Source organism: Trichoplusia ni, chromosome 3 (genome assembly GCF_003590095.1).
Source record: "Trichoplusia ni isolate ovarian cell line Hi5 chromosome 3, tn1, whole genome shotgun sequence".
Taxonomy (NCBI): Eukaryota; Metazoa; Arthropoda; class Insecta; order Lepidoptera; family Noctuidae; genus Trichoplusia; species Trichoplusia ni.
The window spans coordinates 19,885,718-19,910,491 of NC_039480.1; the positions used below are offsets into that span (position 1 = coordinate 19,885,718).

Here is a 24,774-nt window from a genome sequence, read left to right on the forward strand (position 1 = left end):
AAACAAAATCTTTTCAGATTGGCGCTTTGTATTTTCCTTTCAGCTCCTTATTAAAACTATATCTGATGAGAATCCCATTCTCAAGAGGAGCCGAGGTAAAAAAAATGCTTAACTTGAAGGTGATAGGGAATTATTAAATAAAACCATTGTGTTAACTATCTAACTTTATTAATTGTTTAGCGATAACATGTACACTAATAAAATAATAAAGAGTAGCCTTCTGTCGCTCACAAGTTCGTGCTTTCAGTGAACCATGGCCAATAGCATCAGCATAGTAAAAACTTCACTTCATTCAAAATCCAGAAAAAATATGTTGACCGTCATATTAAATAGCAAAGCTATTTTTCGATTTTCAGTAGAAAAAGATTAACACGCAGTTTCGCGCTTTATTTAAAATTAGTATGTAATGGCGTCTCATTTTTTTAAATTTTTGACAGCTCGCCGTCAACTTTTTTCTCTGGACTGCACTTGAAAAGCGACAGAACATAAATAAAAAAAAAAACAAAACATAAAATAAAAATATTTTTATTTATTTCCAAAAAAAAAATAATTTAACATGATCATTCACTTATATAATATACTGTAACATGGTAATCACATTGTCTACTGTTGATGGTTCTACCACCGCGCGCGTAATATCATCGCAATATCATACAGAATATCCATACTGCCTTATTGTTAAAAAAACTCTAAAAGAAAGAGATAGGAATATATTTCTTTACATCCCCCTCTCAACTTTGATGTTACTGAAGATAAAAAACTTTTGGAATTACTTCAACATCTTTCACACAAAATCGTGTTTTTTTAATTGTCATAAATTCAAAAAGTTCTCAATAAAGAGTTTTAATAACAATCTTACAAAACCATTCTTTTATAACTAAACATAAATAAGTTACTACCCTTTCATGATATTTACACACACCATAGACAAATACTTAGTATCTGCTTAAGGTCTTGGTCACGGACCTTTCGACATTTCACTTAAAGAGGGTAGGTTTTAAATTACGGATTTGAAACCCGGAGTTGGTACGTAAATCCGGCGATCCGCATCCGTAATTTTTGTAACTGAAGTTTGAAAAGCGCGCGATGTGATCTTACTAATTTATAATGTACTAGTTCACTTGGACTTCTTTTCTTCTGCTTCTAGTCTGAGGCGCATAGACTCGGGCATCTCAGCTGGCGGGGGTCGGGGCATGCGCAGCCAAACCTGTTGGAAAGAGGTTGTATAGGTTGTGCAACTTGTCTATGGTAGGGGAGGTTAGGTTGTAGAGTTGTGATCTCATTGTTGTTTTGTCTACACGGGCGTTCGGTAGGAACAATTGGTATTTGATTTTTAATCATTGAAAATATTTCTAGTTTAGAAAACAAGAAAATACTATTTGATAGCGAAATTTTCTTGAAATTATTCTGAAGTTCTTAACATCAGGGTTTCCCTCGAATATACAGATATTCTTAAACCTAAGTCACCAGTGTAGCCAAGGTGAAGCCTTTAACATCAGCGGCTTTCGTGAATATCTTTGGTAAACTCTATTAAACTCGCGTTGTAACCAAAATCGTTGAATAAGTGAAAATAAAAAAATTATAAAGTCTCAAACAAAAATCAACCTAAAAAACCTGCTGCATAGCTACTACATCTTTAAATCCTTCATACATCAATAAGGGTGTATTTACCTTGACGGCATCATAGATGAACCATTGTAGGGCGGTGAGGGTACCGATCATGACGATCCTAGGTCCGAGACCCTTCCATACTCCGGCCATACCGAGCTTGCCGACGATGGAGCCGACGGTGGCGGTTCTGTCCTGTAATGTTCATATTGGTTTGTGTTAGTAAGTTAATTAGTATTTAAAGGCTTGGTTGTGGGTTGGGACGAGTATATCTGTATTAATATAATATTTCAAAATTAAAGTATTGCCTTTTCGCTGTCTTAATGATAGGCTAAATAAAGCCTTTAAATGACTAGCACAGGCTTGCATCTTGCACACAACTGCGTAAAACGGCCCCAGGCAACTAGATTAAAGGGGTCCTATCTCATCATATCTGAATATATGATTTGACGTAATTACACTGCTCTGTACAGTCCAATGAATTGTCGGACAGTTGAATCAAGAAAAAATAACATTAGTTATTAAGTTTAATATTGTTTTTGACACCATATGGGTTGTCCTTTATACATAAAGGCATATAAATGTGCTTACCTGGTTCAGCTTGGACACAACGGTGTCAGCGGGGTGGGAGACGATGGCGCAGAACACACCAGCGATGTAACCAGCAGCGAAGGTGACCACCAGCTGCTCGCCCTTCGAGCACTGCTCACGGGGCTTGGGGACTACGTACTGCAAGTTAAAACGGGTTGGAGAACGGTTACAAAGAGTAAGAAGTACTACAAACATAATATACAACACCAAAAACAACTAGTTTATAAGTATTAAGGAATTTAGATCCTTGTGTCGTGGGGTCATATGCCAGACACCTAGTCAGGACAAGCTTTCGTGGATCACACCAACGCCTGTACTACGCGGGGATAGAGCCCGCGCAGTGTGTTTATCGTGGTGAGCTACACCATTCGGCTATCCGTGATTACCAAATTACAAATTTAAATCGTAATTTGGAACAATTTTTTTTAATTTTATTTTTAAACAAGCCCTCAGATCTCATAATCTCATGGTCACCGGGACAACTCCGCTGCGCCTCTAGCCACGCTGCCTGTCTTAAAGACGGCAGGGTGACGCGTGACGTCACCAACCTCAGCACAGCGGCCTCCCTCGAGCGCGTTTCTTTCGTCATCGGGCAATATTTACTACTAACTTAGTATTTTTTTTATTAATGAAGACTCCCGCGTTAAGGAATTTAATCCTTGTGTTGCAGGGGCTATCAAAAACATGACTCCCGCGTTAAGGAATTTAATCCTCGTGTTGCAGGGGCTATCAAAAACATTTTGATTCTACTTTAAATTTGTAACACAGTTAAGAACTTATTTTCTCACAGGTCTTTGCACATTTTAGATATTTTCGTGTCTGTGCATGAAAATTATCAACCTGAAAACTCGTTCTTAGTTGAACTTTAAGAAGATACTTCAATCTTGTTTAGATCGAAACTTCATTCCTTTTCGCTTTTTCAAGTATAGAACCGTATTTAAATAAGATCTGACTTCATGGCGATATTAAATACAATCTAAAGTCCGTCTCACCTTGTAGAGGAGCTCAAGAGTCTTCTCGAAGCAGGCGAACTTCATCATGGTGTACGGGATCTGTCTGCCCCACAGCGGTACGAGACCCTTGTAGAAGGTGCCGTAGCCCTCGTTCTGGACCATCTTGGGCCACGCCTCACGGAGGGTGTTGGCGAAACCAGGCATGGTCTGGATGCGGACCTGTTGAGAGATAGATGTTTAGAAAGATGGTGGAGTCGTCTTGTGGTAGAATGGAGGTTTTTGTTTGTAGTTGAGAGTCAGGGTCGTTGTGGATGTGGTATTCTAGATTTGATTGCAGATATTAAATGTTTTAGATTCAGATTTCCGTAGTAAGAAATCCTTGTGTTGCGGTGGGTTGTACAAACATTCAAGTAACACGCACAAGATACAGATATTATCCGTTTCTTGCGTACATTATTTTGTTAGAAATTGGAATGGACAATTGGAGAGACCAAGAAAAAGTTGGAAACCCCCTTCTTTGTAGGAATGACTACGCAACGACAACTACACAATGACTAAGCTAATGAATTGAACCCACGCCGAGAGGATACTCCCACCGACTGAAAACACCCCGGGCCCCTTCAACCGCCTGAGCCAGAGCCACGGGATCGCTCGCGCATGCTCTGCGCGGCCTATGACCTGTTTCCCTTCTTCTGGGAAGCTTGGTTTAAAAAGCAGTGCAGGACAACACGCTAATCTCCCAAGATTGGGAACCCCTGCTATAACTGTTACCGTTTCTCGGAATACCGATATTATTATGAAAATCCACAACATCCCTGCTTTTCTCAAGAACGTTTAAATTAGTACTGTATTATCAAGCCCTCAGATCTCATAATCTCTTGGTCACCGGGACAACTCCGCTGCACAACCGGCCACGCTGCCTGTCTTGAGACGGCAGGGTGACGTATACTATGACATCACCGACCAGAGCACATCGGCCTCCCTCGAGCGCAGTTCTTTCGTCATCGGGCAATTAATAACTTGTATATTATTGTACTGGTTTTCGTGAAGATGATTAGTTTTAAAAAGCTTAACTCGAATTTGAAGTACATACATATGTATCTTCAACCGATAGAGCTGAAATTTTGTATACATGTTAAGTTAAAATGCTGTTTGCAATATTATAATTTCCTCTTTTCATTCTAGACTGTAAAATATTTGTACTATGTAAACAGCAGAATCTTGTATACTTAACGTCTTAAAACTTAAGGTCATATTTGCGCGCGGTGTCTTGTGTGTGTAGCCCTTGTGAATACACAGCAACGTGTGTACTAACACAGCTTTCATCTGTGTGTCACTGTCACACAAATTAAAGCTTCCATAATAAACAATCGCTGTCAATCGCACGCACACATAGCGCCGCGCGCACGAATGAGTTAAACTAACTACCTGTAACTTTGTTGTTCTTCTAAATATTCTATTCTATTTACCTTGGCAGCCTCTAGGGGTGACAGAGCGATGTCAGCGAAGAACTCAGCAGAGGCGGAAGCGGCCAAGTACACACCGGTACGGTATGTGTAGGCTGTCTCTTCATCCAAGAGACCAGAGTAGGTCACCTTGAAGACTTCGTAGAGACCGAACTTGCAGAGACCCTGGGGAGCAAGAGGAAAGTTGAAGCTTTTGTGTCATTTCTATGTTTGTGTGTGTGAAGTGTGATTTACTCATTGGTTTTGTGTCTTTCATGTTTTCAGTAGGAACAATTGGATATTTTGTTTTAATCATTGTGTGTTGCTTAAAATTGTGAAGTGTAAATACCAAAGGCCTGGATAGTTAACATAAATCATTTAAGTTAGACTGATACTACAAAATCTTCCATATTTATTGATAATATACCACATACCTGCAGGGAGTATCCAAAGAAGGTGGGTGCCCATCCCTTGGCGAGCCCCCTCATGCCCTCCTCACGGACCGAGACCTTGAAGCCGTTGACTACATTCTTGTACTTGTCGGGGTCGACCTGAAGACGGCATTTCACCAAGTCAAGGGGCACCACAGCGGTGTGGGTGATACCTGGTGACAAACGAAATGGAACATTTAAATTTGTAACATTCTCTTATATTGAATACGTGAATAGCTGAGTGGTTGGGGTCACCACGCCAAACCCACTCAGCACGACGTGTCGAGTGATCCACGAATGCTGTTCTGAGGAGTCTGGGCGTCTTTGTGCACGTGATTTATATGTTTGTAAAAACCCTCGCAATACAAGGACTCAACTAATAAAAGAAAAAAAAATGTACACCCCTGATTGTATGATATCTTGCGCTATATTTTATTGTTCGATTTTAACATTTATACTATATTTTGCAAATAATAGTAAACGCGCCAAACTGTACGTAACGTGTCGTGGGTTGGATCTCCGCGTAGGACGATTTGATTGATCCACGAGTATTTATCGTGAAATTGGGTGTCTTGAGCATGTAACTTAAATAATTGTGAAACCTAGCTATTGAATGATTAAATTCTTTACTGCGGGAGTCGTTAAAAAGGAGCGAAACACTCCTCGTTATTTTACAGAAGAATTTACCGGCCATAGTGAATTCCACGGCTAAGGTGGTATAAACAGTGCACTTTTATTGTAACATAATAGTATATTTTCTGATTCATCCGTGTAAAGGTTATGATAAGCCATATCACCACAATATACTGTTATCAGTCATGATCAGTTATTTGAACCTGCCGATATTTTTACTACATAATATTATGCAATGTTAGGCAAATACTCTTATTGCAATCTTTTGCTCAAAGCTTCCCTGCATGGGAAGGGGCCTGTGCTCATCAGTGGGACAAATATAGGCTGATATTGGTTGGCAATTATAGAGATGTTTATCAAAGATTTGAAGACGATGAAGAAGTCTTACTATGGGATGTAGTTACTCTGACAAATGGCTGGTGGACGACCACTTAACATACAGACAATCACTCCGTAAAATACAGATTCAATTCAGTAGTAAGACACTACTTTTAAAGCTATAGACAGGTAGTTTTGACACATACATAAAAAAGCTAATCTATACTAATATATAAAGCTGAAGAGTTTTGTTTGTTTGTTGGTTCCTGGTTCCAATTGAAAAAATATGAACCAGTAGGAGGAAGGTTTTAGGCTATATAATCATCACCCAGCGACTAATAGGAGCCAAGATACAATGGAAAATGTGGAAAAAAACAGGGCAGATACAATCTATATGCAAATACAATTCTAGATGGCGCTGTCGCCATGTTTACATCAGCTCCGTAAATAAATTAGTTTAAAATTAGTAGTTAAGTTCTTTTAGACCTTTTGTAGTGCTTAAAATATTCATTTAGCTTCAGTGTATAACTGCAAAAGAAGTGAACAAAAACATTCATCATTACAGTGAAAAATATCTGTTTTTACATGACTTTCAAATTCCCGCCTTCAAACTGTTCGAAGTGAATAGAAATATTTTCAAAAGTGTTGATTTACAATAAAAACTTTGTTAAGTTACTTCCATACGTTTAAAATACGTCCATTTACTTGAAGAATTAAACATTACAGTGAACTTTTAAGTGTAAATAACCAGGAATAAACGAACACTAAGTGACGCTTCAAAGGTCATTGAACTATTTTTTAAATTTAATATTTGCACCAACATCTTTTGAAGTAAACAGTGAATATAGACAGTAAAAAAAAAAAAAAAAAAAAAACTTAAATATAACCGCTAAAGTGCAGAATAAATTTGTGAAAACACCAAACTATTCATAATTATTAATAAGTGACCAACGAACAAATTTCAAATTGTAAACAAACAGCAACCGTTTGTTTTTATTCAAAGTTGTGAAATTTTATGATAAAGCAAGCCCGTAAAAAGGTATGAGAGTGATTTATTAAATATAAGATACTATTAAGAAGAATAATATAAAATCGTATAAAAATACGAGAAATCCTAGAAGATAATATTTATTAGCGCCATCTATTGGCAAACAAAAAGAACTAATACTATTATTTAACAGTGCTAAACAAACCCCAAGTGAACAAATATATAACAAAAACAAGAAAAACATTAGTACATACTATCCGAAAAAATTTCAAAAATCCGTGCAAAAATGTTAGGAATGTGACATTTTAAATTCAAAAAACAAACGGCTGACGCCTACCGTTCCGTACCGTTCTAAAATACTAATACATTAATTCACGAGTATAATATCAAATTTCACTCTCGTAAATTAAGTGGTTGTAGCTTAGAGGAGAAAGCTTTCACCTTTGAATCGAAAGGCTAACGTTCAAGTCCACTGCTCAACAGGATTCTTTTTGAATGTTTATAATTGTTAATTCATCATGACCTCTCAACTAAAGAACGCAAATACTGTCAACAGTGGTCTTAAAGTACCAGTACTTGTTACTTGCTACAAATGCAAAAAATCTGTTGACGTTAAAAAGACTGCGTTATGTGCGGTTTGTAATAACAGATTTGAATTTGACTGCGATGGTTACCCAGAACCAACCTACCGAATGATGAGCCTAGAGTCAAAAAATAAGTGGCGTTGCAAGACATGCATTATAAAGAAAGCAACAAATTGCGCAGCTACATCTAATATTACCAGGAGAAATAAATGTTCAACCAAACTATCGCCCTCAGCGACTAAGATACAAAGGCAGCAGCGGTCTAAGCCAAAAGAAGACTCTCACATATTAAGCGATTGCGATACATCATACGAAAATGACACATCGCCGACTAAAATAACTGAAAACGTAGAAAATTCCACATGTGTTGTACTATCAATCTCAGAAATGCAAGATACTATAACTCACCTATCTAAAAGATTAGAAAATACAGAGATTGAATTGAAGAATTCAGAACGAAATAATAAAGAGTTAAATACGCAAGTAAACAATATGCTTAAAGAAATTAATATGCTGAAGTCCCTACACTTGTCTTCTAAAATTAATGTCAATAGCCCTAAAACAGATAACAACAAAAACGAAACTGGCTCCTGTTGGAAAATTAACACTAACGAGTCATATCTACAGCTGAAACAGAATATTACTTACCTACAAAATGAACTTCAAGACGCAAAAAGCCAAATAAAATCTCTAAATATACAAGTACAACTTCTCGAAAAATTACTGAAAAAAACTACAATAACAAATAACCTACTTTCAAACGATGGCTACAAAACAGAACCCAGCTTCGCAGATCTACGCAATCGAAAATTCAGAAAAAGAATAATGATCTTTGGCGCACAACAACTCGTTGGTTTGGCTGCTACCCTCATAAATTCAAGAAAGACTACGCAGTACGAAACATATGAGATCCAGGCCAAAACTATGCCAAACGCGTACAGCGACAGAATAGTTAGTAGCCTCACTAACACTAACATCGACATACAAGCAGATGACAAAATTGTAATATGTCTGGGTGAGAATGATCATAACATTCGACTTGTAATATCTCAACTAAAAAAATTACTTAATAGATTTACAGATAATACTTTTATCATATTAAATGTCTTGAACAATGACCGCTTAGATGTTGCTAAACTAAATAATAGCATCAAAAATACTTGTAAATACTATAAAAACTGTCATCTTGCTTATAATAGATACAACAGACTGTATGAATTTTGTAAAAAAATTAACTACATAATAGACTGTGAAGATTATAGTAAAAAATACTTAAACCCATCTGTAATAAAAAAATATATCGCGAATAACAGACCAAGCTCTTTAACAAAAGTTACGACTACTGAACCCAAAAAAGGCACCATCCCCTTCTATTTTAATAATAAGTACTCTGAAACCATGCGTGATAAAAATGCTAATAATAGAGTCATGCCCTCGGAAAAATATGTTAAGGGTACTATACCATACTATTTCCCAATTATAACAAAAAATAAAACGTTTTTTCGCGCCAAAAAATGTACAACCTAATCCACATAATTTTAGAATACTTCACCAAAACATCGCGAGTATTTTATCTAAAAAAGAAATTTTAGAATTAACATTACAGGAAATGAGCGATTTACACAATGATCCACATGTTATCTGTCTCTCAGAAACATTCATTAAAAAAGGACACGAAAACTATATTAAGTTATTCAATTATGAAATGGCTACCAATTTCTGTAGAGATACAAATCGAGGCGGTACTTGCATACTAGTAAAAAAAGGACTAAGTTTTAAAGAATTATCGTTTTTAAAAGCATATGCTTCAGTAAATACTTTTGAAGTGTGCGGGATTCAAGTTGCAAATAATAAACTTGTGATCATTTGTTTATATAGGACGCCTCAATCCGACCCCGTTCAATTTTTAACTAAATTAGATTGTATTTTAACTGACTTACAAAAAAAATACAATTCTAAAACACGCATCGTTTTAGCAGGTGATTTCAATATAAATACCTTAAAAAAAGGTAAAGTTACACAAGATTTGCAGGACCTAGCATATAACCATAATATTAATATCCACATCAACGTACCTACTCGGAAAACTTCGTGCATAGACCATATACTTAGTAATATTCCACAAGCGATCGCGACAGTTCTTCCACTTCATCTCTCTGATCATGAGACAGCACAAATGCTTTGTTTTCCTTTAAAATGTCCATCAGAGGACACAGGAATATATTATATTTATAAAAGAGATTACAATCTTTCAAATATACATAAATTTAAAGAATGCTTACAATGTTTGTCTTGGACGAACGTATATATGGAAAACGATGCAAATACAGCATTCATTAATTTCCATGAACTAATATGTCTATTTTATAATCTCTGTTTTCCGAAACTAAAAATTAAAATGAACTCAAAAAAAAGGAATAGGCAAATATGGATAAGCAAGGGTCTTAAGCAGAGTTGTAAAACTAAGCGCCACTTACGATTTCAATATTATAAAAGTAAAAGTACATGCAACAAGTATAAATATATTGCATATTCTAATATTTTGCAAAAATGCATTTATAGCGCTAAACGTAATGCTAATATTAAATTTATAAATAATAATAATAACAAATGTAAGGCTACTTGGACAGTTATTAAAAATGAAGTAACTGAAAATCAAACCAAAAGCAATGTAGACTACATAAAAATCAACGACACCATTATATCAAAACCTGTAGAAATAGCCTCTAGCTTTAACGATTATTATATAGATTTACTGCCTACGCCAACTCACATAAAAACATATAAAAATAATAAGCAAATTGCAAACTCAATGTTTCTTATACCTATGTCCGAGAATGAAGTCAAACAGCAGATACTATCGTTAAATAATACCAACTCAGAAGGCTACGATGAACTTAACACAAAAATACTTAAGATATGTGTTGAAGAAATATATATGGTGTTGACATATTTAATAAATCAATCCTTCTCACAAGGAGTATTTCCTACAGCATTAAAAAAGTCCATTGTTATACCGCTACATAAAAAAGGTGAAAAAACTGAGATGAATAATTATCGCCCTATAACGTTAATACCCATATTGTCTAAAATATATGAAAAATGCATGTATGTAAGATTAACCAAATACTGTTCAAAATTTAATATAATAAATATAGAACAATTTGGATTTCAAAAACAAAAATCCACGACCTTAGCCATCTATTATCTTATGAAAGAAATACTTACCAAAATCAACAACAATCAGCTCACGACAGGGTTATTTTTTGATTTATCAAAAGCGTTCGATTTGGTTTCCCACGAAATACTACTTCACAAATTAGAATCTATCGGGATTAGAGGGCTGGCTCTCCAGTGGTTATTATCGTACCTAACTGAACGTCAACAAAGTGTTAATATCACCAAACTTGATAAAAATAAAAATATTACATCATACTCCTCAGAATATAAAATCATTAAACGCGGTGTGCCTCAGGGCAGCATATTAGGGCCCATCTTATTTCTTCTTTATATAAATGACGTAGTCAATGTGACCAATCATCAATGCTGTCTCTATGCTGATGACATTTCTATTATTGTAACTACTGATAAAAAAGGTAACTCTGTTATTGATCACGAAAAAGACATAAATAATACTATAGAGAATTTAATTACCTGGTTAAATAATAATAATTTATCTATCAATCTAAACAAGTCCGTATACATACAATTTAATAAATGCTACAATAATAATCACAATTTCAAATTAAATATACAGAAAATTACACAAGTGAAACAATGTAAATTTTTAGGAGTGACAATAGATGAATATTTGGATTGGAAAGCACATATTGATAATTTATGCACAAAAATAAACAAATTTGTATATGCTTTAAGGCAAATTAAAAACATTACTAACATAAAAACGGCTGTTATGACGTATCGCGCCTACGTTGAGTCATCACTGCGTTATGGTCTTATTGTCTGGGGAAATAGTACGAATAAACAAAAAGCATTCATAGCACAAAAAAAATGTATACGTGCCATATATGGTATTCCATCAGATGTATCTTGTGTACCCGTTTTTAAAGAACTTGGTCTGCTACCGCTACCCTCATTATACATTTATGAAGTGTGTATGTTTGTACAAAAACACAAGCACCTTTTCAATACGGTAGAGGAAATAAGTCTAAACACTCGCAGTCGGCGAGACAAAAACCAACTTGTCATAAGTGATTTCCCAAGGCTAACTAAATATAATAAAAGTTGTTTGGCTATGTGCATACGCCTCTATAACAAATTGCCTTATACGCTAAAATCCCTAAATTGTAAACTTTTTAAAGTAAAATTGTACCAATGGCTTATCAAAAACAACTTTTATTCCATTGAAGAATTCATGGAACATAGTTTTAAATATTAACCGTGTTAGCGTAGTTAATTTTGCATGCTTTAGTGTTAAGCAAAACATGTATGATCTCAACCTATTGTAACATCTTTATATACCATGTTTTATGCAAATAAATATATTATTATTATTTTTATCTCTTTTCAGTCACGGGATCACTTCATGTGAAGAGACCCGGTCCTTTTTAAAGGCTTGCACGGGGACACAGGTCCAACATGTAGAGGCCTTGTTGAGAACTTTAATCTAAAATGTGATGGGGTATCTACCAGGGGTCATCCACCCCTGCTCTATTAAAGAACAAAGATGGACGACCCAAGGTAGCTACAAAACTATTGCAAATTGTAATGTGTATAAATAATAAGGGCTATTGGTATTAATAATGTTAAATGGAATGGTTTCCTTTAAAGCTATGGAAAACTATAGCACCTGCCTTTCAACACATAAAAATGGAATTAAATTGGCAGGCGGTGACTCGCCGGCTCAAAAATGGGCCCCCCATCATACCGCCACGATAGGCAGCGAGAGGCAACATCAGTGAGATAGGCTAAGGGTGTAGAGAGGTGCGACACCGATTTCACCATCGCGGGTCACGGACCCGGAGCGGGTTTCCTCGTTATTACGCCATTAGACACTTCCACCCCCGAGCATATAGCTCTAGCGACCCCTCTCTAGCCAGCCAGTTAAGGCAAGAAAGAGCTGGGAGTCCCCGTAAAGAGTGACCCCCTGGGGCATTCAGGTTCCGTTGTGTCGCTACTCACAAACAGCTCGCCACAAGCTGCCCTGCGGATGTATGCTCCTACATATACCTTCAGACACATTTTTTATTTATATCTCAAGGTTTGAAAAAGCATACTAATGTACCCTCTGGTTATGCGTTATTCCCATGGAGAGAGAGAACGACTAGCCCCGAGGGGTTTATTATTATTTTTGGGAAATATTTTTACTTCACAGCTTATAGCTGGTTTTAGACCACATTTACGGGCTGTTGCCAAGTAAATGCAGCGTGTGGTGTATTTAACTTATCTAACTAACTTTCGTCTGCTGACATGAACTTCCTTACAATTCTGCATGTGTTTAATATGGCCGCCTTTTGCAGCATAATATATAAGCTTTTTTTTAGGTCTATTATTTTCAGGCTACTATGGAGTTGCTTCGGTATAACACCGGTAGTGGAGAGGACTATGGGGATTACAAACACTTTGTTTTGCTTCCAGATTCGAGAAACTTCTTCTTTCAGGTCTGCATATTTACTTATTTTTTCAGCTATAGTTTTCTGCAAATTATGGGTGTTGGGAACAGCGACGTCTATCAGGTAAGTGGTTTTATTTATTTTATCTACTAAAGTTATATCTGGTCTATTGTAATGGACTGTCCTATCTGTTAATATGGCTCGGTCGTAATAGAGCTTATGTGTAGAGTTTTCTAGGACAGTTTGGGGTGTATATTTATAGTAGGGTGTGTAAGTGTTATAATCAATTAGTTTGTGTTTCAGAGCGAGCTGTTGGTGCACTATATTGACTACTTGGTTGTGACGGTGGGTGTAGTCAGTCTGGGTGAGAGTTGTGCATGCACCCGTTATGTGCTGTATGGTTTCTGGGTGAGTATGGCATTTACGGCATTTGTCGTTTACTATGGTAGGGTCCTTTATTATGTACTTCCTGTAATTTTTAGTGTTAACTATTTGATCCTGTATAGCTATCATGAAACCTTCCGTTTCTGGGAACAAGTTACCTATTTTTAGCCATGTGTTAGATGCTACTGAGTCTACATGTGATTGCTCCAGGTCGTGAGGATGCCGCCCGTGAAGTACTTTTTTCTTCCAGTTTTCTATCTTTTGTACTTGCGGCTCGCTATCACTGGGATTCAGAGTGTTGGCCTGATCTTTTAGATTTAATGGTGTATAGTTATCATCGTTTTGGGCTATTGCTTTATGGATCTCGCTACTACTGGCTTTGGAAATGAAAAACGTTTTTAATCTGCTTAATTGTTTCTGCCATAGGTGGTGAATGTCAATAAGACCTCTTCCTCCATCCTGTCTTTTAATAGTAAGTCTCTCTATGGCAGATTTAGGGTGTAAGTTGTTATGTCTTGTAAGTGTTGTACGTGTGGCTCGCTCTATCTGTTCTATGTCAGTTTTTGTCCATTTAATTATTCCAAAAGAGTATGTCAGAATTGGGACGGCATACGTGTTAATAGCTTTAATAAGATTTTTGCCAGATAATTGACTTTTACACAATGAATTCATTCTTTTCCTGTACTCTATATTCAGTGAACTTTTGATGGTCTTGTGATCCAGCCCCTTAAGTTGGTTATAACCTAAATACTTATATACATCATTTGGTTCCATAGCTTCTATTGTATCGGTATCGTTAACTACATAGTCACCGGGTTTAATTTTGCCTCTTATAACGTGTAATGTTTTGCATTTATCTAAACCAAATTTCATATTAATATCTTTGCTAAACTGTGATGTAGAATTAATTAGAATTTTCATATCTTTTTCTGTTTTAGAGTAAAGCTTGATATCATCCATATAAATGAGATGTGAAATAACGGTATCCTGACTGGTGTGTTTGAGGCAATATCCAACCCGGCTACGATTCAACATATTTGACAAGGGGTTAAGAGCAAGGCAGAACCATAGAGGACTCAAGGAGTCACCCTGATATATTCCTTTTCTAATTAATATTTGTCGTGTCGTTACAGAGTTACCAAGATAATTAAGTTGCAGAGTTGTTTTCCATCTATTCATTATAAGTCGTAAAAAGTCTACTATGTGTGAATTGATTTTATAAATTTGCAATATTTTAACTAACCAAGAATGAGGAATACTGTCAAAAGCCTTTTTATAATCTATAAATGTACAATGCAGATTTCTATTTTTAGTAGAAGCATGTTTGTGTATAGTAGAATCTATAATGAGCTGTTCCTTGCATCCCATATGGCCCCGCCTGCACCCCTTCTGTTCTTCTGATATAATATTATGCTGTTCTACATGTTTGTTAATTTTAGATGAAATGACTGAAGTTAAAATTTTATAAATTGTGGGTAAGCAAGTAATTGGTCTGTATTGGGAGGCGTTTACAGAATGCGTTCCTTTAGGAAGCATGTAAGTTATTCCTGTAGCTATAAATTCTGGTACGAGTTGTTTTCCTAAAATTATATCTGTAAAATTTTTAGCTAGTGATTTGTGAAGCAAATCAAGTTTTTTGTACCAAAAATTATGTATTTTATCTAAACCCGGCGCTTTCCAATTGTGAAGTCTACTAGTTATATTGGTTATATCTCTTTCTGTAACCTCTACAAAATCCATTTCTTCAATCGAATCAAATTTATTTTCTTCTTCCTTTATCCATTCTGCTGCGTCATTGTGTACAACTTGTTTCTCCCATATCCCAGACCAAAAACTTTCGAGTTCTTCTTTACTGGGTATTTCAACAATATTTTCTACTATGGAACCTGAGGATTGTTGTTTAGCTAAATTCCTATAGAACATTTTTTCATTAGAACTGAATAAGATGTTATCATTCTTACGTTGTTCTGCTTTTTTATATCTACGGAGTCTATGAACTTTAAGCGCTAGTTTTTGTTTTAATGTATCTAAGAATTCTTCTGGCTTTTTGTTATTATTTTCATGTTTCGTATGTATTAATCTACTTTTAAATATTGTTTCAACTTTTTTAACTACTCTATTAGATCTGTTGTTATTTATATATTGCGTAAGTATGCCACAATCTGCTCTAAGTTTTTCAACATCTTTCTCTAGTCTAATTTGCCAAGAAGGTTTATTATTGTATTTTGTTCTATTATTCTCTACGTATTCAGTTACTTTAAAGTTTAGCTCTTTAGATATAACAAGCGCTGTACAGTATATGAGTGTGTGCAAGTCTATTAATTGTGTGTCTTCTCAAATAAATTTACACAATATTTTCTCGTTAAATGCTAGTATCAATTGCGAAAGCTTAGGGCTGTATTTAAGTTTGGGCAACCTTGGCCGCGCCGTTGGAGCCATACCAGAGTAAAGTACTAGTGCTGTTTTAAATTTTTCTAGTAAATCTTCGTTGCTTATGTCTGGCAATGAGTCCGGCTCGACCAACACTTCAATATCATTTTCTACTGTTAAAATTAAGGATTCTGTCTGTGTTTCTACGGAGACAATATCGCGAACATAATTAACTGGTGCTGGGGTACTTTGTGTATATAAAGGAGCTGTTTGGTTATTACTTGTGTTTGGCAAATGAGAATTAGCATTATGGGCATGGTCTTCTGAAGGAAGATTTAGTTCTGTATTTTCTAATTGTAAACGTACTTCTTCCTTTACTTGCTCTAACTCTTCTAGGGATAACAATTTATTTCTGATAATGGTTCTTCTTTGGTCAGATACTCTTTGCTCGGAAACAACAATATCTGGATATTTATGTAAGAAATTTTCATGCAGCAGTTTTCTGTATATGGTCATATCGGTCTCTAATTTTGTAATGTAGTAGTATGTACGCATGATAAATAGGTTTACTTCTTTGCTCCATTTCATGCGTACTCTTGGTTTGCCAGCCTTGGTGGACGCGGGTAAAAAGGCATTAACCTCCCGCGCAACATCCAAGGTCGGTGAGGGTGGTGTATCGGTATTACTAATAGTTAAAGGTGACGTTGATAAAGAGGGTGTGTAAGATATGGTACTAGGGCTAAATGGTTCTATTGGGCTATTAGTCCTGTCTGTCAGTCGGTCAATTTCGTCGGAGGGATCGGCTGTAGTATCCTTATCGGTGGGAGCCCGCCTGCTCAACTCCTCACCGCTGACGGTTCGCATGCTGAGACACCCAGCGTCAGCTCCAGGTGTGCCCCGGCGATCGCCCCCGGGCAGCGGTCCTATACGTTTACTTTTAGATCGTGTCTCCATATTGAATGGGTTACCAGAGCCACGTTAGCCACGACAGTAATTTCTCATTCGCGTGTCCGCCCCCCACGTGATTAGATGGTCAATCAGGACGTGTGGCTGGATTTTAGGGGGCTTATTATTATTATTATTATTATTATCTCTTTATAGTCACGGGATCACTTCATGTGAAGAGACCCGGTCCTTTTTAAAGGCTTGCACGGGGACACAGGTCCAACATGTAGAGGCCTTGTTGAGAATTTTAATCTAATATGTGATGGGGTATCTACTAGGGATCATTCATCTCCGCTCTATGGGAGAACTATTATTATTATTATTATTATTAATCATAACTTATATCTTCTAACCACGCGGACGAAGTCGCGGGCAACAGCTAGTATTCATACAAGATTTGTACTTTATAATATTATAAACATGTAGAGTGAGACAGGAACTACAATTATTATTATTAGAAAGCACGTGCGATCTTTGCACTCAGATAAACAGTGGTCTACGAATGACGTAATCTGTGTTATGTCTATTATCAGACATGTGAGAGATAATGATGGAGAAATATGTTACATTGAACTATATTACTAATATTGTGATTTATTTTGATACAGGTTACAGGGAACATCACTATTTCACTGTTTTTATGATATCTTGCTTTACCAATTAAAAAAATCTTTTGAGAACCTGGTTCTGAAAACATTTTTCACCAGGCGCAGATTTTTTTCCTTCACCGTTTGTCAATGGAGTCTTAGCATCTTTTTCTTCATTTGCGCGGGATAACTTCATGAGAAGAGACCCGGTCCTTTTTAAAGGCGGGCACGGGAACACAGGTTCAACATGCAGAGGCCTTGTTGAGAAATTTAATCTAGAATGTGATGGGGTATCTACCAGGGGCCATCCACCCTGGTTCTATAAAGGTAAAAAAAAAACATGGACGCCCACGGTAGCTACAAAACTATTGTAATTTATGGGGATAAAGCTAATTTGGGCTATTGATAGATACTATAATGTTAAACGTTTCCTTCACAAGCTAAGGAAAACTATTACATACATGCCTGCATACATATTTATGTAAATAATAATATTGTGCACATAACTACAGCTAATATAAATATATAAGATAACAGAATATACCTTTATCTAATAAACTGCAATTATCTAAATCTCGTCTGTGATTGAAGACGTTTTCGCTCGGATAATGTCAAGCACAGATTATAAATGAATAATCTATTGTTTCTACTCTGTTATCTATGGGTAGGGCTTTAGAAAGTAGGTAAGTATTTAATCGGGTTAAATATTTTTTTGGAAAAATGTTTGACTTATTTTTTAACTTAGTATTTCAAGAAGTGAAAGATGATAATTTGATTTGTTTACCTGCATTTCATAATATCCTGTTTTGTATTGTTTTTTTTCGCTAGCATTAACTAATGGCCGCTTGGAAAATGGTTGTCAGGGGGGAAAAATAAGTCTTATGTAGTTTCTCGATTTTCAAGCTAATCTTATATAAAAATGTTTCATGATTGATTCAGCTGTTTAGCCGATAGAGCTTAACAGGAGTTACTTTTATATAAATAATATTAGTGTAGATTACGTAACTTCCATAGTTTAATAATAACCTACTGAGTGCAAGTTGTAGAACCTAGACCAATAACACAGGGTGTTGTAGAAATAGCTACTAATAACGAGTATGAATTAATAGTTTACTATGTCAATAGCAAGTACCTAAATTACATAGAGGTTACGGCCTAGCAAATAGCACATACGTACAGTCTACCAGTCATTGTCAACGCCCCTATTACAACGGAATAAGGTTGAAATTCGCCCTTCATTGTTACTGGTTGACCGTACAATAAGTATTCGACCTTTGGCTTCCTGCCATAAACAAGTCAGAGACGAAGATTCTATAAACAGATACAAACAAAAGATAAACTAGGCTTTTTTGAATTTCGTAATAAGAATATAGAACAAATGACAGTTTGGAGTATATTTAAAATTCGATTTTAGATTTTAGAACGTGTCTATGAAAGTTGAGAATTTGTTTTGAATATCAAAGACAGATATATTATGTTGTTTGAAAATAAAGTTTGAATTGTGTCGTGACGTCACAATTTGCGCAAAAAGGCCGCATTATGACGTTTTAAACTATGATTGTTCTAATGACAGAAGGATTAAACAGATAACAGCAGGTCTTTTAGGGACGCTTGAAAATTATGTAATTAATCAACAAAATACTACATTTAAACATCAAATTGATTAATATCAAATTTCTAGTCGTCAAGAGTACAATTATATTACTTAAACTTAAAACTACAATTACATAGTACATACTAGTATTTATTACATACATAGTCCATACTTTTAAGGTTGACTATTAAGACATTTAATATGATAATATGATGAGTACTTACCACAGGACAGGATACCGCCAAGACCGCAGAGTGCGAAGTACTTGGTGGAGGCGAACTCGCAGGAGTCACCCTGGGGGACTACCGCCGCCGCGGCCATGCCCATGCCGCTGGTCTGTGATAGACACGAATATACTTAGTATTACGTAATACATGCCACTTGAGTGTGAGGTACTTTTCAGGTATTATATAACCGCTTTCAGCCGTCTTTTAATCTCCTCAGAGGGTGATTTTTTATAAATCCTTTCTTAGTTCTCCATTACACTTAAAAAGGAACCAATATACAACATTTGGAGGTTCTATGCCGCTTTACTCTCATAGGAAAATGAATCCGAAATGAAGAAAGAATTCACCCCTTATTTCTTTTCATTTCGGAAATAATCCTTCTGTCGCGGTGAGTTTCGCATATATTCAAGTCATCGGACGGTCAGAATCAGGACAAGAGTTCATGGATTACGCAGGCTTGCTACTCAAGAGACTACGATCAAATCCGCGACACGTCGCGTAGTAGTAGGCGTGGTGATATCAAACACTCGGCTATCCAACCAGTGGAAAAACCAATGTTTGGTGGAGTTTACATAGACTTAAAACATCAAGACATAGAGATACAAGCATTTGTAGATCATATAAATTCTTGCCCTGTGCGGGGTTCGAACCCACGTTGTCAAAGCCCTCAGATCTCATAATCATGTGTCACAGGGCACTTCTGGCGCGACACACACGACGGCCACGTTGCCTGCGACAAGACGACGTCATTCGTCGCCGACCGACGCGTGCTACACGACAGCCCCCCTCCGGCAGTTGTTCTCATCATTGGGCAGTTGCTGACTGGCCTGCTGGTCTAGTGGTTAGTGGCCCTGACTGTTATAACGGTCGTGGGAGTTCAATTTTCCCCCAGAACAAATGTTTGTGTGACTAGCACGATCATTTTAGTCTGTGTCTTTGTGTAATATTATGTATCTACTTAGAAATATATAAGCATTCCTGTCAGTTGTCTAGAATCTATAATACAAGTAATGCTTAGTTTGTTTGAGTCTAGATGGCGCTGTGTGAAAGTTGACCCAAAATTTTACGTGCCTTCTAAAACCGGGAGGAGCTCGTTATGTCATAGACGATCACCCATCCAAGGACCGACCGCGTAAAGCGTAACTTAACCTGTGATCGGGCAATATTTTTCAATTTCTCACCTGTTCAAGTGCCGGTGTGGAGGCCTGGCATTGGGCGGGTGTGAGCGGGCCCCGGAATGGCGAGTTCCGCGCCTTGTCTAACAGGGACGAGAACATTATTCTGAAACAAACAAATATACATTATTTAATCAAATGTTTATTATGAAAATACGCCGAAATTGAAGAACTCGTAGCTAACCCCAACATCATTGGGGAAACCTCAGACTTGGCTTAGCTCGGCCAAGAGAGAACGCACCGGTTTCAAGGTGTCGCTAGCTCTGAGGTTGGATTCGATCCGACATTCTACATTGTCTCGGGCCTGGGTGTTTGTGGTACCTTCATTGTATCTGAATTCCATAACACAAGTGCTTTAGCAACTTACTTTAGGTTCAGAACAATGTACGTGATGTTGTCCGTATTTATTTATATTTATTCATTTATTAAGAGAGCGTATTTGAAACGACCAATAGGTAGACGCCCTGTTGGCCGACCCAGGTATCGCTAAAATGATACAGTTGAGGCGGACCTTCGGGCGCTTCACGAAGGTGATTGGCGAGAAGTGGTGAAGGATCGGGTAAAGAGGCGCTTTCTGGTACCAGAGGCCAAGACACATTTAGGGTCGCTGAGTCAACGGAGTGTTATGAAGATTTGGCGTAAATACGTACGAATCACAGCAGTTTATGGTTTCATTTTGAGCATAGCTATCAATTTTTTTGGTGTTGTCCATACCATCTTCGGCAAATAGTTTTTATTTTCTTTCAAGTCATCGCTCGCGCGCAATCGCACGCGTAACATAGTATAAAGAAAAAAAACCATTTGAATCTACGTTAAAACCTTGGAATCTTTTTTGTTAATTTTTTTATTATATGTTCAATGAACCTTACCCATAATGTTTTAATTTGTTTATTGTAATAGCTAGTTTATAGCATTTGAATCATATCGGCTGATAAGCGTTTATAAAATAGTCAATTGTGTATATTTCAATTGCTAGCCTATTGCATTCCTATTTTAAACTGAGGTAATATTTAATGGTTGTTTAAATATATTTTTTGAGCGGGAAAGCGCAATACACGGTGTTGACAGGCTCTCTCTTTCACACCCGCAATTATATTAGTTTAAGATGTGGCCCCGTGATGGAGACAGAATTATTGGCCCACACTACTGGCCGGTGGAAGCCCGCGATCATTGTAGGAAGGATTGCAACGCGTTGCCATACACCGAGACTAAAACGCGGATGACATAACACGGCGGTTCGGGTTTAGTCAGCAAGAGTCTGACACTACCCATTTCCTCCCCTGAGGGAATAGGTGTCCAAGCGGATTCCCCCGCCTTACAAAAAAAGGCCCTGTGATGAAAGAGAAGGGTTGCCTTTACCTTCCAGACTTTCTTTTATATCCCGCCCACTGTGTCCCACAGCTGGGCAAAAGCAGTCCCTAAATCTCTACAATCTTCTGTTCTGAGCCACATGGAACCAGCCCACACTACGTCCGGATTTAAGGCAGTTTTATCAGTAATTGCCACTCCAATAAATAATTAATGAGGTTCTTCTACTTACTGATCGAACCTACCACTTACAACAATGATATCTAGACAAAGTTACTCAATTTGATTAATTGAAGTCACATGACTCTTGTCAAGTAGTGATTTTATCAGATATACAAGTTATGTGGCAATATCATTTGACGTGATAACACATTGTGACTTGTGTGATTGAATTATTCATATGCAGCCCGTCTAATAAAACTGTTTTGTCTGTCAATGAATTTAAAGTTTGATTTTATAAGTTATTTTGTTTGTGTTTTTACAATACTCCTATTTCTCAGTAATGCATGAGGTGTATTCGCTGGGACTGTTACGGGAAGTTTATAATGTGCAATAATGATTCAATCTCTTTATTAGGACTTGCCAAGGCTCAATTATAATCAAAACCCAGTTTTTTTAAACTTGATCAATTGAATCTGTTGTCAAATAAAGTATTCAAGGATATTTAACTCTTTACAGGCAATCATCACACATTATTATAGTTTTAAAATGGTTAGGCCATATATAACTGCATTCAATGCATTGAACATATGTAGACCACATGCAGAGATCCAAATTTATTTCTAACAGCCCATTACTGCATTGGGATAGTTGCAAGATGGAATTGCAGCTAAGAATACCTTTCTACTCTATAGCTGTATAATAAAACTCCTTGGACAAATGGTCACATTATTTTTTTTAAATAAAATGTCACATGTTTCCATACCATACTAGGTGTATTAAGCTTAAATCCATTAAAAGATTTAGCTAATCCAATAGTAAAGAAGCAATAAGCCTTCAGTTCAGCATATAAAATATTACATCAGAACTGGGTCAATCAATAACTCCTTCAGTATACCATAGACTATAAAATATTAACTGCATGAAGGTTTTATGTCAATTTGATCTATAGTTTATTTTTGGAGTATCTAATGCTGATAGTTAAGCATGTTATTAGATTAGATTATGAAGAATTGTTTACATAAAAATGTTAGAGGAAAATGTTGATTTTAGAAGTTCCGTTTTTTTCCGAGGTTGGAATGGCATATTATAATTATGTTGAATTGTTGATGCCGTAGTTATAAGTAACAATTAAAAAGTTGAAATAAAGTAAGTAAAATACAAGGTAATTTAAGAACAGGTGAATTTTAAAGACCTGCTTAAGGAAAATTAATGAAAAATTACTATTAGCTAAACGACATACTTTTGTACTTCAGGTTAACAAATTAGTTACGGCAACAAAATAAACGTACAATGATATAATTTATGTAAACAGCCATTTTAACTGAAAATATCGATTCGTGTCGCATTCCAAAGTATAATTTCACTCTAAAAGCATGAAATGTAAAGTTTTTCCATCGTAATATATTACGAAACAGGCCAAAATCAATGCCAGTGTCAAAAGTGACGCAGATTAAAAATGAAGGTTAGGTAACGAACAATTAACAATTATTAAGATTTAACATTAATTAAAATACATTTTCATCAAAATTAAGGAAAGTTATTGATTAAAATTGTCTATTTTATGAGCCATACTGCATCAAAAAGCGTACGTAAGCATAAAAGTCACTTTTTTAATCAATACCGCATAAAACCAGGCAAACGTCAATCCATATTCAACCAACTTGATTTAACTTACGTCGACTTATTCCGAGTTAACAACGGTATTATCAAAGCAGATATATTTTCTTTAATTTCTTAATGAAATTTAGAATATCAAAATAAAATTTGGAGCAAGGTCACGTGCAAACATAATTTCATTAATGTTACGTAAGGAAAATTCCGGCAGAACGTATTCCAGGTTCCACAAAAACGATTAAAAACACAAAATTATGAATGAAAAGACGTGGTTTACTAGTAAAACAGTATAAATAATAAAGTTGTCTACACTTACATGTTTTAAATCCGATGGAAACTACTCAACACACCGTGAACACACCGCACCGCGCCTGACGCACAGTGGTAAAGGAAACAGATGTGACAATGCCAGCGCCATAACGGATGTTACATAATCACGTGAAGTTTTTTCACGTTGGCAATGATCGGTAAAATTATTCCATTGGCTTGAAAATGCTATAACTTTGTTAATTATTTAACCATTCCGTATTGCATTATGATATGAATGGACGATAGTTGTTTAATAAATATAGATTGCCGTCGTGGGTTTTAGTTCTCACCAACTTTAAACTAAATCTTTAATTGCAAAGTTGTACGATACTTACCCAAAAGACTTGAGTTAAATGTAAAGGGTCTCGTCTGTTAACCTCCTTGGTAATTAATATTAAAGCATATTAAACCTCATTTTATTTGCCTACATAATTTACATTACTCTGTAAATCTGAACTTGATTACATCTGTCTGTCAAACCAAACTTAAATAAACAAAGACTGAAAAGTTTGTTGTGATAATGCTGTAGCAATACAATTAAATATTAAACATGACTTAATTTATTTGAGACAAATATACCACCCTGACAAATGGATTAAATAAATTGTTAGCCTACAACTTCCATCCATGCCGCCCAAAAAGAAGAGAGCCCATCCTCAACTATGCATGTCTCCTTCGAGGCGAATGATTCTCCAGAGCAAGGATATTCGCGGCAGAGACATTCCGCCCCGAGTGAAGTGCTTGGCCAGTACCTATTCAACGCCATCAGCGTCGACATCACAATTATGTGATTGCAACGAAGAGTACTGCATGCCAGAAGCTTGCGGGCAGCCGGATCCACCCGTCCAAGTCTGCGGCGCGCCTCGCGGTCCAATAGTAGACGGTAAACCACGTATTTGTAAGCAATTTGACAGAGAAATGCTCAATGCTACCGCTTGCTGTCAAGAAAAGCTTAGAAAACTCGCCGAAGAATCT

At 36.4% G+C, this 24,774-nt stretch overlaps 1 protein-coding gene across 1 annotated transcript; it reads right to left on the minus strand.

Annotated features, from left to right (window-relative positions):
• Positions 1-509: 509 nt before the first annotated feature.
• LOC113492332 (phosphate carrier protein, mitochondrial-like) lies at positions 510-23,894 on the minus strand. The gene is made up of 9 exons (XM_026869795.1): positions 23,807-23,894; positions 20,413-20,512; positions 19,229-19,340; positions 5,032-5,201; positions 4,622-4,783; positions 3,192-3,371; positions 2,200-2,337; positions 1,672-1,803; positions 510-1,207 (listed from the first exon to the last, which is right to left on the minus strand). The coding sequence occupies exons 2-9, from the start codon at positions 20,506-20,508 to the stop codon at positions 1,118-1,120; spliced, it is 1,080 nt and encodes a 359-aa protein (XP_026725596.1). The 5' UTR covers positions 20,509-20,512; positions 23,807-23,894; the 3' UTR covers positions 510-1,117.
• Between the last annotated feature and the right edge of the window lie 880 nt (positions 23,895-24,774).

What these genes read in the sequence shown, in the direction of transcription:
- LOC113492332 (XM_026869795.1), bottom strand. Translation starts at nt 20,508, where the DNA reads ATGTTCTCGTCCCTGTTAGACAAGGCGCGGAACTCGCCATTCCGGGGC. An exon ending in CACCCCTAGAGGCTGCCAAG is followed by an intron (nt 3,372 to 4,621) that starts GTAAATAGAATA and finishes ATCTCTCAACAG; the next exon opens with GTCCGCATCCAGACCATGCC. An exon ending in CTCTTGAGCTCCTCTACAAG is followed by an intron (nt 2,338 to 3,191) that starts GTGAGACGGACT and finishes TTTAACTTGCAG; the next exon opens with TACGTAGTCCCCAAGCCCCG.